Genomic DNA, 14019 nt, shown 5'->3' with positions numbered 1-14019 from the left:
AACACTTGGGGATCCTCACCAACACTCCCGGCATAGCAGAGAGAGTGGGACCTTCCCCCAAGATGTTGGCGAGGAGAGCTCGCAACTTGGGCGATAGCCTTATCCAGTTGGAACACATCAGAAGTATGGACACTTCCTGGCTGTCCCAATTCCCCAGAAGCAAGGGGATGTTCCCCTGCGGACATTGCCAGGTGTGTCCATATGTGCACAGGACTGCTACCTTCAGTGACTTCCAAAACAAAACCAACTTTCAGATAAAAAAATCTTGTCAATTGTGCTACTACAAGAGTCATTTTTTATGATCACTTGCCCATGTAACAAAATATATATCGGCAAGACAAAATGACAGTTCAGAATCCGCTTGGGAGAACACATGAGAGAGATAGCAGAAAAAACCCAGACAAACCGGTGGCCAGACATTTTGCCCAGTTCCATCAGGGCAAACTGTCTGGCATGCAAGTCAAAAGGTATTTATGTCCTCAATCTCTCACCTAGGAGAGGCGACTTTGACCAGGTGTTACAGCAGAAGGAAAAGTGGTGGATCTTCCGGTTGGGCTCTCTTGTTCCTATGGACCTCAACACAGAACTAAACCTACAACCCTTCTTGGAAACCTAGGTCACTGTCCCCTAGGGATTATCCCAGATGGCAAGGTTATTTGGATCACCTTGTCAGAGCCGGCTAGAAGTGTATTATTTGCTGGAGTTCATACTACACCACAAGCATCAGTTAAAGTAAACGGAGTATTTTCAAAACCTTTTAAAATTACAAATGGCACGCGCCAAGGATGTCCGCTGTCGCCATTATTGTTCGCGCTTACGTTAGAACCCTTACTTAACAAGATTCGCCAAAACCCGGATATCCAGGGGGTATGCTTGGGAAATAAGAACTATAAAGTGTCAGCATATGCAGACGACCTGCTGTTTTCCATGTCTAACCCGCTTATCTCATTGCCCAATCTTATGAAAGAATTCAAGATCTATGGAGACCTATCAAATTTAAAAATTAACTACGTGAAATCAGAAGCGATGGGGGTGAGGCTGCCACCTCTAATACAAAAGGCTATACAACCAAATTTCAATTTTAAATGGGTACCTGCGGTGCTGAATTATTTGGGTACATATGTACCATCAAATATAGGAAATACTTTCACGGTAAATTTTATACCATTATATAATTCAGTACGGTCACTACTAGACAAGTGGCAACACGGATTACACTCGTGGTTTGGCCACTGTAACACTATCAAGATGTGTATTCTACCAAAATTTTTATATCTTTTTCAAGCGTTACCCATTACTATCCCGGTGGGTTTTTTTCATCAGATAAGTAAACTTTTTTCGAAATTTATATGGACAAAGAAAAGTCCTAGGATTGGTAGAAGATTAATGACGATACCCAAGTGTTATGGGGGGGGTAGCTGTCCCGGATGTATTCAAGTACTACCAAGCGGCTCATATGGGGAGATTAGTGGATTGGTGTAGACATGGGGAATCTAAGCAATGGGTAGACATGGAACAACAGCTGAGCCCCGTACCTCTACGTAGAGCACCCTGGTGTTACAAGGAGTTACCCCCCACCCTTAGAAAACATCCTATTTTAGGACCTACACTACGAATTTGTGCTAAGTTTTGCAGTATTCCTAGTTTTCCTCGAGCCACTCACCTCTATACCCTATATTGGGAAACCCCAAATTCCAACCAGGAATGGAAAAGGGAGCATTTAGTAAACTGGAGGAGAAGGGAGGTTTTCAAGTGTCACATTTTGTGCAATTGGAGGCTTGGCCAACAATTGCAGCATGGATTAAACCAGGAGGGGGATTATGAAGTAAATTTCTGGCAAGCAATACAAATTCGCCATTTCTTAGGGACCTTGGGACCACCAATAAATTATCGGCGTCAACTTACGGTATTTGAATTATACTGTGAGGAGAAGGAACCTCTCGCTCGGGTGATCTCTAAGATTTACACACTGATAAATACACCATCGGAGGAGTTTGTGCTACCATCCATTAGTAAGTGGGAAAGAGATCTTAATAGAACTTTTAATCCAACTCAACGTAGGAAGATCATTTGCTTGGCAATGAACTCGTCAATAAATACACGGACACAGGAATTAAATTACAAATTGCTAACTAGATGGTATTATACCCCGTCGAGGCTCAGTAAATTTACAGCAGAAACTTCAGACCGATGCTGGAGATGCGGGAAAGAGGAGGGAACACTCCTTCATATCTTTTGGTCTTGCACTAATATCAGAAAATATTGGTTAGAGGTTCAGAAAATCTCCCAAAAACTTACAGATTTCTTAATACCAGATGATCCTGCTTTTTTTCTGCTCCATTGCTCACAGATCCCGATGCAAATATATAAAAAGTCCGTGTTGTGCCACTTGGTAAATGCTGCCAAGACCTGTGTCACTATGTGTTGGAGAGATACAAGACCACCCTCTATTGCAAGGTGGCTTAATAAAGTTAGAGAAATTGGAGCCATAGAAGACTTGGTCCACGCAGCCCAAAATAGAAAAGAACAATATGTACAAACTTGGTCAATATGGGACCGATTTGTATGTTCAGAAGAAGGGAAGAGAAAGATGGAAGATAGAACAGAAGAATGAGAATGTTTTATGTAGAACTTCTTTGTATTTCGCCGCGTAGAGGGCAATAGGGAGAGGAGGAGTAAGAGAAAAAAAAAAGGAAAGAAAAAAAAAAAAAAGAAGTGTATTATTTGCATTCTTTATATGCTTTGGTACAAGTGTATGGGTGTGCTGGTCAACATACCAGCACACTCATATATGTACCTATTTGTGGTCTGTCTTGTGTATGTCTTTGTCCCCCCTTCTTTGACTTTCCTTTGTCCACATTTCCCCCCCCCCTTCTTTTTTTGAGGTGGGATGGCATCAGATATTTCATCTATTACTATGATGATATATATAGTAATCGTAGCTAGGAATCACCCTAAGGATTGATGGTGTCCCTCATGGGCAACAGCTGATAATTCTGTGTTCTGATACCTTATAATTTCGGCATCCTACTCTCATTAAATACCATGCTTGGACCTCTAATTAGTCTCTATCTAAGATATTTTTAGAAGGGATCAACACTCAGAAATAAATGAAATTGGGAGTTGCATGGTTAAGCAATGATCAACAAACTTCCGCAATCCGGTTACTACACGGATCTGGGGATGCTCCTTTAAGAAGTTTTCACTGATGGGCGTATCCGAGGAGTGAACACTCTTAAAAAGGAGTCCTCGTACACCACCAATACGTCCAGACGAAGCTACACACTCCCATATGTGAAACGCGTTGACGTCGCTTCCGCCCGGATGCTACACTATGGCGACATCACCCCAGGGCGCTTGAGAGCCCGTAAACCGAAGGGAGGACTATGATCACATGATCACAACAAATAGAAGGGAAGAATTTGGACGTGCACGTCAATGGACTCGGCTTATCATTCAGGTGATCGGCTGCTACATACACCAGCCTTGCTTACCCTCTACACACAGCGCTCCCGCAAAGAGATACCGCTCGGATGATCAGAGGATCTCGTGGAGGTGGAGTATCCACACAAGAACGCATGTTTTCCAGGGCATAAGATGGTACTCATGTACAACTGGGAGCTGTAATGTATTGTGGATGTTTCCACTATTGAACAATCGCTGTATACTAGCTGTTTATGCTCACTGCGGATTGATAACAAACCTTTGTACTGGGAACACATTTATATCAGGATTTCCGGACTTCAGGCAACTGACAGCAACACTGATTGACTGTGATACACTTCATATTGAACTTTACTGCCTTTGCCTATACCTCTTAGTTGTCCGACCCTACTCTGAAGGTGTTAGATGGACACCTTATAAGACTGTCCCCACACTGAGTCCTGTTGACATACTACTTTATCATCACCATCCTCATTTCTTCCCTGCCCCTTCTCCCTTCCCAAGCTCGAGTCCTTCCCCTCGGGGGATTGGTGTTGGCTCAGCCGCCATACTTAGCAATTAGCTGGATATTCCACAGTGGTGGATGGCAAGGCTGACACCAATTTCCTTTGCGTCCGGACGATGTTATTTGTTACATGTTGTCTTGTTCCCCCATTTCTGTGGTTGTGATTGACTAACCCACCAGGGTTAGTCGGCATTTTGTACCAGGATCAGTCTAGGATTGGGTTTTCATCCTTTTATCTGCATATTTTGTATACACCAATAAAATTTACATTTTTTATATTATTTAATTTGTGTATTGCCCTTCAGTAAGCCCCACTTTTCTTTGTCCCCCCCTGTTTGGGATACTTTTTATCAGTCTTTTTGGGGGTTGAAGCGCAATCCCAGCCCTTCTACTGGTATATACTATTTGCTTGGTAGTCAAGCCTCTTCTTTTTTGTAATTATTTAGCAATTTTTAGCGCTGTAGCGCCTGTAAAGTGCCTCAGTGTGAAAGTAACCTCTGTGTCTACAGAAGCAGACAGCGAGGCTTCGGGGCAAGCCCACAAAGGGGCCCCCATACAAAGCGGCTTATCATGGGGGCACTTGCCAGAGAGGAGGTGCAACAAGCACTGGTGGGAAAGGAAAGAAGGTTCAGGGCTGCTTTGTGCAATTCCACAGAGCAGGCAAGTATGAATCTGTTTTTTTTTTTTTTTTTTTTTTTTTATTGCATTTACAACCACTTTAAAATCACGGACACTTTCTGCAATAAGCCCCTACGAAGGTAGGGGCAGAAAGCTGGAGGAAGCATCTGCAGGAGCCCAACATTGTGCCCACAATCCACTGATCATTGCTGAAATGCTCTGCAGGCTCCTATAAATGAAAAATGAACATTTTTTTTTTCCTGCAAAATATGTGCATTTATTATTTTTTTTAAAGGTGAACTAAGCTTTTAAGCCATAGTTCATTCAAACTAAATAATCAGATTTGAATGGCATTATTCTTCAAACCATTGAACACTACACAAACTTATTGTGCATACACAAGCCTCAAGAATCACAGGCTGAGGGCCAGCAAAACAGTAATATTCATCTTCTGCTTTTTAATAAAAAAAAAAAAAAAAAAAAAAACACAACACAACACACAAAATGTGCTTCAAATCACAAAATACTGCATACAGCGTGCCTGAAATGATTTAAGTTAAAGCTAAAGGAATGATCTGTAGTAGTGCTGACTACTACAGTTATTTTCAGCTTCCCCAGGGATCAAATACGAGCAAGGCTCAGTTCACACTAGCCGACGCCATAGTTGCGCGATTTATTAGTGCAACTTTGGAGTCCGACTTCGAGGCTCGGTTCACACTGCTGTGACATGGGATCTAATGTGTGAGACCCCAAGTCACATGTCAAATTCAATGTTACCCTATGAGAGCCGTCTTAGCTGATGCTACACAAGTCGCTCAGACTTTCGAAAAGGTTCCTGCGCTACTTTGGTCTGACTTGGGTGTTATTTCAGCCCTTGTACAGGCTCCTAAATAGCATCCAAGTCAGAAGGAAGTTGCAGGGCAAAGTCAAGGGCAAAGTCATACGACATTGCCATTGCAGCAGTGTAAACCGAGTCTTACACTCTCTGGCACTGAAGCCGTGTCAAAGTCAGATCAAATTAGTGCAGGAACCTTTTCTGAAGTTGCGCCGACTTTGCTGTGCCAATTGGAATGGCTTTTATAGAAATACATTGCATTTCACATGTCCTGCCTTTTTGGATCTAAAAGTTGGATCCCAAATCGCAGGAGTATGAACTGAGCATAATGCATACTTACATTGTGGCACGTTTATGTAACTGTGCAATACAGGTCATTCCAAAAGTTCAGTTTTAACCTAGAAAAAAAATTCCAAGCAGGCTGTAAGCAGGATACACATTGTATCTGTTTGTTATGATTAAAAAAAATAATGGTGGAAAGAAGAAGATGAATATTTGTTTTGCCACAGGGGGTGGCACTGCCACCATTTACAGAACATCTATTATTTTCAGTGCGTCTGAATCAGAACGGTACCCAGGAGATCACTGTAGTAACATTGACTACTACACTAAGAGCCCATACACACCATTAAGGATGAGCTCTGGCGTGTTCGCACAGCCCATGTGCAGAGCCCGTCGGGAAGTCGGCACTGCGCTGCACTAATCAAAGGCAGTAAGACATTTCCCGATGTGCGGCTGCAGAGATCGGGAAATGTCTCACTGCCTGTGATTAGCCCAGCGCAGTGCCAACTTCCTGGCTAGCTCTGCACATGGGCCGTGTGACCACGCCGGAGCTCATCCTTACACACTATACAACTTTTGTTGTCCGATTCCCTTTAGATTTACCAAAACTGTGTAGTGCAAGGGCCTGCCTGATTACATACAAATCAAAACTCTTAAGGCTTGACCCTATATGCTTTGTTAAATCTGAAGGGAAAAAAAAAAAGTCTAGAGAAAATTGTATAGTGTGTATCCAACTTTACTGTCAGCTTCCCCAGCAGCCCATCAGGTAGGAGATATGTATACTTACACTGGGCCAAGCTGGACCAATACAAATCAATCCTGGAGTTCAGCTAGAAGACACCTTTTCTATGTTTATATTAAGGAAAGAAAATGTTTGTGACAGAAGCCTGTCCAAGCCCCAATCCTATGATTGTAAATAAGGATGAGCTCAGGCATGTTCGCAAAACAGCAGGTGCAGAGCCCGCCAGGAAGTCTGCACTGGGGAGCACTAATCACACGCAGTGAGACATTTCCCCATCTCTGCAGCCGTGCATCGGGACAATGTCTCACTGCTTGTGATTAGCGCTGTGCAGTGCCGACTTCCTGGCGGGCTCTGCACGTGCTGTTTGCGAACACGCCTGATCTCATCCTTAATTGTAAACAGTTGATCAGTAAAGAAAACACATGGTGCAGATAATAGATGAGCCTGCTCACTGACATGAAGTACATAGACACACAGCAGTTAATTTACTAAAACTGGAGAGTGCAAAATCTGGTGCAGCTTTGCATAGAAACCAATCAGCTTCCAGCTTTTATTGCCAAAACTTAATTGATCAAGCTGAACTTAGAAGCTGATTGGCTGCCATGCACAACTGCACCAGATTTTGCATTCTCCAGTTTTAGTAAATCAACCCCATAGTGTGTGTACAATCCTCTATACAGCCCACAGCAGAAGGAGATTGTTTACCTCATGGAACCTGTCCACCAGCCTCCTACACGTGTCACACGGCTCCTTCTTAGCAGCTGTACAGATGAAGAAGAGTACAATGAGAAGCAAGGGGGCCAAGTGTATGGACATGGCGCTCCCAGTCATTCCTCTCACTGCCATATTACAGGAGGAGAACTAGCAGGGGACACCCATACAACACTCAGGTATACAAGACCGGCACACAACTCCTACCCTGACAGCACTCACTGCGGACACACTACATTGTATCCTTCCAAGCCGGCCTGTCACTTCCGTGTCCGCCCTCCCTGCACGGTGATTGGCTGCGCGGAGCAACTTTTCAGGATGTGGACGAATCCGCTGCCGCCACGCTCGGGCCAATCAGCGCCCCACGCGTACGGAGAAGTTGTGTGAGGATGGCAGGCAGAGGATGTACTGTGTCTGTGTTGCCAGGTACAGACTAATGTGAAGAGAAGTCCGGTCACCTCAGTCTGTGCTGAGAATAAGAAGGCCGGTCACCTCAGTCTGTGCTGGGTATAAGAAGGAGGCTTACCTCAGTCTGTGCTGGGTATAGATAGGAAAGGCCGGTCACCTCAGTCTGTGCTGGGTATAAGAAGGAGGCTTACCTCAGTCTGTGCTGGGTATAGATAGGAAAGGCCGGTCACCTCAGTCTATTCTGGGTATAGATAGGAAAGGCCGGTCACCTCAGTCTATTCTGGGTATAGATAGGAAAGGCCGGTCACCTCAGTCTATTCTGGGTATAGATAGGAAAGGCCGGTCACCTCAGTCTATTCTGGGTATAGATAGGAAAGGCCGGTCACCTCAGTCTGTTCTGGGTATAGATAGGAAAGGCCGGTCACCTCAGTCTATTCTGGGTATAGATAGGAAAGGCCGGTCACCTCAGTCTGTTCTGGGTATAGATAGGAAAGGCCGGTCACCTCAGTCTATTCTGGGTATAGATAGGAAAGGCCGGTCACCTCAGTCTGTTCTGGGTATAGATAGGAAAGGCCGGTCACCTCAGTCTCTTCTGGGTATAGATAGGAAAGGCCGGTCACCTCAGTCTATTCTGGGTATAGATAGGAAAGGCCGGTCACCTCAGTCTATTCTGGGTATAGATAGGAAAGGCCGGTCACCTCAGTCTGTTCTGGGTATAGATAGGAAAGGCCGGTCACCTCAGTCTATTCTGGGTATAGATAGGAAAGGCCGGTCACCTCAGTCTGTTCTGGGTATAGATAGGAAAGGCCGGTCACCTCAGTCTATTCTGGGTATAGATAGGAAAGGCCGGTCACCTCAGTCTATTCTGGGTATAGATAGGAAAGGCCGGTCACCTCAGTCTGTTCTGGGTATAGATAGGAAAGGCCGGTCACCTCAGTCTATTCTGGGTATAGATAGGAAAGGCCGGTCACCTCAGTCTATTCTGGGTATAGATAGGAAAGGCCGGTCACCTCAGTCTCTTCTGGGTATAGATAGGAAAGGCTGGTCACCTCAGTCTATTCTGGGTATAGATAGGAAAGGCCGGTCACCTCAGTCTGTTCTGGGTATAGATAGGAAAGGCCGGTCATCTCAGTCTATTCTGGGTATAGATAGGAAAGGCCGGTCACCTCAGTCTGTTCTGGGTATAGAAGTAGGGCTCCTGCCTAGAATAGCTGTAGCAGCCTGTGACGCCGGTAGGGGGCGTGCTGCTCCATTATCCGACATGGCGGTGAAGGGGAGAAGCGGCGGGCACGCTCTCCTGCTCCTCTACGTGGCGGTGGCGTTCGTACATCTGGCCGTGTGTCCGTACAGCAAGGTGGAGGAGAGCTTTAACTTACAGGCCGCCCATGACCTCCTGTATCATAGGCTGGACTTGGAGAAGGTAATGTGGTGACCGGGGGAGGGGGAACTGTGTACGGATGACATACTAATCCCTCGTGTTTGTCTCCCCCTCGTACAGTACGATCACCATGAGTTCCCCGGGGTGGTCCCCAGGACGTTCCTCGGCCCGATCTTCCTCAGTCTTCTGTCCGCTCCGGCTGTGTTGGTGGGCTCTGTGTTGGAGGTGTCCAAGTTTTATTCCCAGCTGATAGGTGAGATGTCCTCCTTGTGTGTGAGCAGACATTGCCGCCACTCCATTCAACATAGCTCCCAACTGTCCCTCATTCCTCCTCATTTTGGTCTGATCTATATAGATAGATGTATATAAAATTCACTTTTTTATCTATCAAAATGGGTTTCTCAGCACTAAACCTTTTATCTGATTTCTAAATTGCAGCATTTATAAATTCCCAAAGCCAATATAAAGGAGTAGTAGTGCTTAAAAAGCACTTGTGTGTTTAACCAATCTTGTTTGTTTTTTGGTACAATTCTCCTTTAACGGGGCATGGCAAGGGGTGTGTCCTATGCCTACATACTTTTGCTGATAGGTGTCCCTCATTCCCATCTCGAAAATTTGGGAGGCATGCATTCATAACATCACGTAAACTGGTCAGGGGATGTTCTAGATCGGGGGGGTCAGACTCAGTTTCATTGTGGGCCACATCAGCAGTATGGTTGCCCTCAAAGGGCCAGTTGTATCGCAGGTGCGCTGCGCGCAGAATATGGGCGCGCCCTTGGATTGTTCGGCGCGCCCTTGGATTGCGCGGCACACAGTGTGCAAACATCTCGTTTCCACCCCTCCTTCTGGGTTTCGACCTTTGCACACATCTGCCTCCACTTCACCACAACCCCCACACCCTGTAGCTTCCTTGGATCTCTACTAGTTGGCTCCCTCCCTGCGTATTGGACTCTAGTACCTGTGTAGGCAGATCTGTATATTTGGATCCACTACCAGTGAATTCAGTTCTGCCGTCTTGCAGGGAGATGTCAGATCCAACCCCTCCGTGAGTGCCTGCAAGGATACAAGAGCCACTGATATCATAGCTGTCATTGTAAACACAGAAGGCCTATGTATTTACAAGTGATAGTGGGAAGCGGAGGGTGAGAGCAGGAGGTGGCCATGTGACAAGGGCTGGTGGGCCATATTCAGCTCGCAGGCCTTGTGTATGCCACGTGTATTTTGAAAGGCTGTATTCGACAATTTGAGGACTATTAGGCTAGGTTCACATCAGTGCAATGCAGTTTTGATCCAGTTCTCAACATGATTTTGTAGTGCAGCTGCAGTGCTACTTCTTGCGTTTTTGATATGTTTTTAAGGCCAATTTAAATGCTATCTGGAAGCAGTGCAATTTCAGCCCATTCGTTTGAGATCCCACCAAAAAAAGTGCATGCAGTACTTCAAAAAACGCACAGCAACTGGATCTTGTGGTACTACTGTACCATGCATTCAGGTACAATCCAATTGTACTGTGTTTTGTGATGTCCTTAAGGGGTGATCCGCACCCGGAATCACACAGTAATGTGTTGCGATTCACATGCAGTTCTGTGCAGTGTGATTTCAGCCCAGTCATCACTGATTGACCCCACTCCCTATATTGTCAGGGGATGGGTTCTCCAGGGACATCATAGGGGCAGAATCACCAGTGGCTGGCCAGTAATCCCTGCCCTTTGTTTACTTAGTGGCAGGGGGAAGCGCTGCTATCAATAGGCGAGTGTCAAGCAGGAGCAGTCATGTTCGGTGGGTGGCTGTTTTTTTTTCTTGAGGGTTAGTAGCCCGGGTTCATAATATATAATGGATTTACATAGGCAGACTTTTTTTTAATAAAGTACTTGTCAAAAACCGTTGTGTTTTTATTTAGTTTTGAAATATATTTGGGGAATGAGTAGGGCAACTATTTATTTACACATGAGGGGGTCAGGATCTGGGGATTACTCCCCACACTTGTCCTCATCAACATGGGGAGAAGATGCTTTGCCAGGGTGTCAATAGACACATACAGCCTGGCTTAGGATCAAGCCCACGCATCTGCCCTCCAAAAGCAAACTGCTTGCTATGGGGGAAGACACAGAGGAGGAGGTTCAGTTTGCTCTGTGCAATACTCTTTCCTGACACACACTCACACTCACACTCACACTCACACTCACTCTCTCACACTCTTCTGGGATACAGCACTCCAATCGGGGGCAAGAACACTCTGGTTCACCTAGCCAAAGGCCTAGTAGACTGCTTGCCTTGTGGCTAGCCAAAGCTGACCCCTGAGTACTGGGTGAGGCCTCTCCAAAGAGAGATCCCCCAAGGCAGGGGAGTAAGGAACCTGATGGCCACACATTCCCCCCTCTAGACTTCAGGGTGGGCCCAAAGACCTACATCCTACCATCTTGTGGCATGGAAAATAAGACACAAAAGTGTGAAATGACACACACATGATGAATAGAACAATAAATAAGTGCCAATGTGCTATACAGTTGCTAGACCTTGTGGCTTGGTAACAAAAATTGCCCTGGTCTCAGCCAAAAGGTCTAGCCTATGAGGCGAGGTGCAGAAAATAATAGGTGGTATTATGGCCTAGTGCTAGTTCTCATAGTGGGGTTCTAAACCCATTATGATACCAAGAGCACTCCTGGGTTGCCATTCCCAAGGTCTGCTTGACGCTACGGATTCTTTGTTTTTCCAGCCCTCAGGCTGCACCACAGTTGACTCCTTGGTCATTGGCCAATTACCTAGACGGTGTCACCTCACCCATTGTGGGAAGAGGTCTTGCCTCCTGAAGTGGCCTAAGGTAATGGACCAGCTGGCTCTAATGGAAGTGTCGGGGTTAGAATTTAGCATATCATCCCAGCCACAGCGAGTCCAAATACCGCAGACTGCCATGGGTAGGATCCATATAACAGTTTTGGGGTTCTGTACAACCAGGAAATACTGTTATACTTCACATAGGTCACAACATGTACAATCAGAATCATTTTTATCTCCCTCTCTCTTCTTCCCAGTTTGAGTCACCTAGACTAAAGGATTCTTTCCCCCCTCATCTTCCAGGGCAACTACTTGAGAGATTATTGGCTCCACCCTCTACAGGCAACACAAATCAGAAACAATTTAAAAGGCCCCTCCCTCTCCTCTGACCCTCTGTTTTGTGTTTCCAGACCCTCCAGGAGCACACCATAATGTTTGTTGTTTTTTATAGGTCTGGTAACTGTGGTTGTTGGACCCCCCTTCTGTTGGTGATATCCAGGACTGGTTGTGGGTGTTTTTCTATATTTATAGACCGAGAAGGGCCCCCTGTATGTATTGGGTTACTTACCTCCCTGGTGGTTTAGCAGCGGCAACTCCCTTCCATGCCCAGCATCTAGCTGTGTGGAGAGGCATCTTCCTTGTGTCTTCCCCGTGTTGGGTGTACCCAAAATGTCGTCAGAGGACTTCCCGTTGATGCGGCAAGGTGGCACCGGAAGTGACATGACACACTTCCTGGACGCTGTTTTCTTAAAGGATCTCAGCATGGTACAATGCAGGGGACTCGCTGCTTTGGAAACAGTCTGCCAAACGCAGGGCAGACTGGTTTAGCAGTGCAGCAGTCGGAGGAATCTCGCCAGCTTGTTTATGCTCTCTGTGGAATCTGAGGACAGGACTGAGGATGGAGCACCCGCTTGAGTTGAGCCAGCGGCAGCATCCGGGTCTATTACTGCCCCCAAGGTAAGCCCTTATCTGTGGATAAAGAGCTACTGCAGCAGGGGGGTCTGTATAAGCATTTTTTATGGTTTTGTTTTCTGTTTTTATTCTTTTATTTTTTTTCTAGGTTGACAAACCTGTAAAGAAAAAAATGTGGGAACTGTAGAGCCAGGCTTTCTGATAGTTGTAAGAAACTATTTTGTGAGGATTGTATTCCGTCAAGGACAGATTCTGGGTCTACTGCCTCTATAAAGGAGTTGATGACTTCTATGAAGGAGGTAGTGGCCTCTTTTCGGTCCTTTAACAACAGAGTAGCCAGGCTATGTCCTTCCACTTCTAAGCCTGGGACTAAGGAGCCTTCATTCCCAGCTAGATCTCTACCTCTCTTGGTACCAAAGACCGTTAGTTCATGTAATGTTTCTGACCTGGAAGAAGGTGAGAATCCGGTATCTATGTCTGATAAGTCTGCATCAGAGGATGAGGATACTGGTAGCTCAACTAGGTATCTTTTTCCAGTTGAAGATATTGACAAACTATTAAAGTCAATATATACTTCTGAACAGATCGAGATGCCTCAGCAAGCCCAGTCCGTTCAAGATAAGATGTACAGAGGTCTACAAGGACAGAAAACTAGGTATTTTCCTGTACATCATTCACTCAAGGACATGATCGTTTCTGAATAGAAAGCACCTGAAAGAAGGTTGTTCCAGTCTCGAGGACATAAGAGAAGGTTTCCCTTTCAGTCCAATTTTGAGTTTTATTTTTCAAATGTCCCAGATTAGATGCTCCTATGTCACAAGTATCTAAAAAGTCACATCTTTCATTTGAGGACTCTGGAGTCCTTAAGGATTAGATGGATAGTAAGGCCGACTCTTTTTATTATGTAAGGGCTGGGATGCCTCTGCTTTTTCTTTAGGGCCAGCTGTAGCGTCCACCTGTGTTGCTAGGAATTTAGATGTGTGGGTCCAACGTTTGGATGACCTTCTCTCCTCCGACACCCCCATAGAGGAGATCAGGGATTCTCTACCCCTTATTGCCAAGTCAGTTGCTTTTTTGGCTAATGCGGCAGCAGATTGTAAAATCTGTTTCCAGAACATCAGCACTCATTAATTCAGCTAGTTGGGCCATCTGGCTGAAATCTTGGGAAGGTGATCTTACCTCCAAGAATAAACTTTGCGGCATACCCTTTGAGGGCAAGCTCTTATTAGGCTCTTCCTTAGAGGAAGTCCTAGCTTGTTCGGAGAAGAGTAAACGGTTTCCATCTTCTCAAAAGAATAAGCCCCAGAATAAGAGGCCTTTTCATGGCTTTCAGAACAAAGTTAATTTTAAGACCAACAGGCAAAGAAGAGGCCATTTAACAAAGACAAGCAAAAAGGGGGTGCACTCTT

At 45.5% G+C, this 14019-nt stretch overlaps 2 protein-coding genes across 4 annotated transcripts in view; one reads left to right on the top strand and one right to left on the bottom strand.

Moving 5' to 3' along the window:
* Positions 1-7508, bottom strand: part of CRELD2 (cysteine rich with EGF like domains 2) — a 58582-nt gene extending 51074 nt beyond the window's left edge. Inside the window, exon 1 of the mRNA XM_073619728.1 lies at positions 7132-7508. Coding sequence (XP_073475829.1) covers positions 7132-7272 — 141 coding nt within the window. The 5' untranslated portion in view covers positions 7273-7508. The remainder of the gene's footprint in view (positions 1-7131) is intronic.
* A 1068-nt stretch (positions 7509-8576) lies between these two features.
* ALG12 (ALG12 alpha-1,6-mannosyltransferase) overlaps positions 8577-14019 on the top strand; it is an 82854-nt gene continuing 77411 nt past the window's right edge. Inside the window, exons 1-2 of one of the 3 annotated variants that reach the window (XM_073619725.1) lie at positions 8577-8965; positions 9044-9176. In XM_073619725.1, coding sequence (XP_073475826.1) covers positions 8807-8965; positions 9044-9176 — 292 coding nt within the window. In that variant the 5' untranslated portion in view covers positions 8577-8806. The remainder of the gene's footprint in view (positions 8966-9043; positions 9177-14019) is intronic. The other 2 variants (XM_073619727.1, XM_073619726.1) reach the window with 2 other exon arrangements.

Source organism: Aquarana catesbeiana, linkage group LG03 (assembly GCF_042186555.1).
Source record: "Aquarana catesbeiana isolate 2022-GZ linkage group LG03, ASM4218655v1, whole genome shotgun sequence".
NCBI classification, from domain to species: domain Eukaryota; kingdom Metazoa; phylum Chordata; class Amphibia; order Anura; family Ranidae; genus Aquarana; species Aquarana catesbeiana.
The sequence above is the reverse complement of the archived record's forward strand: the minus strand, read 5'-3'. Positions and strand labels throughout refer to the sequence as shown.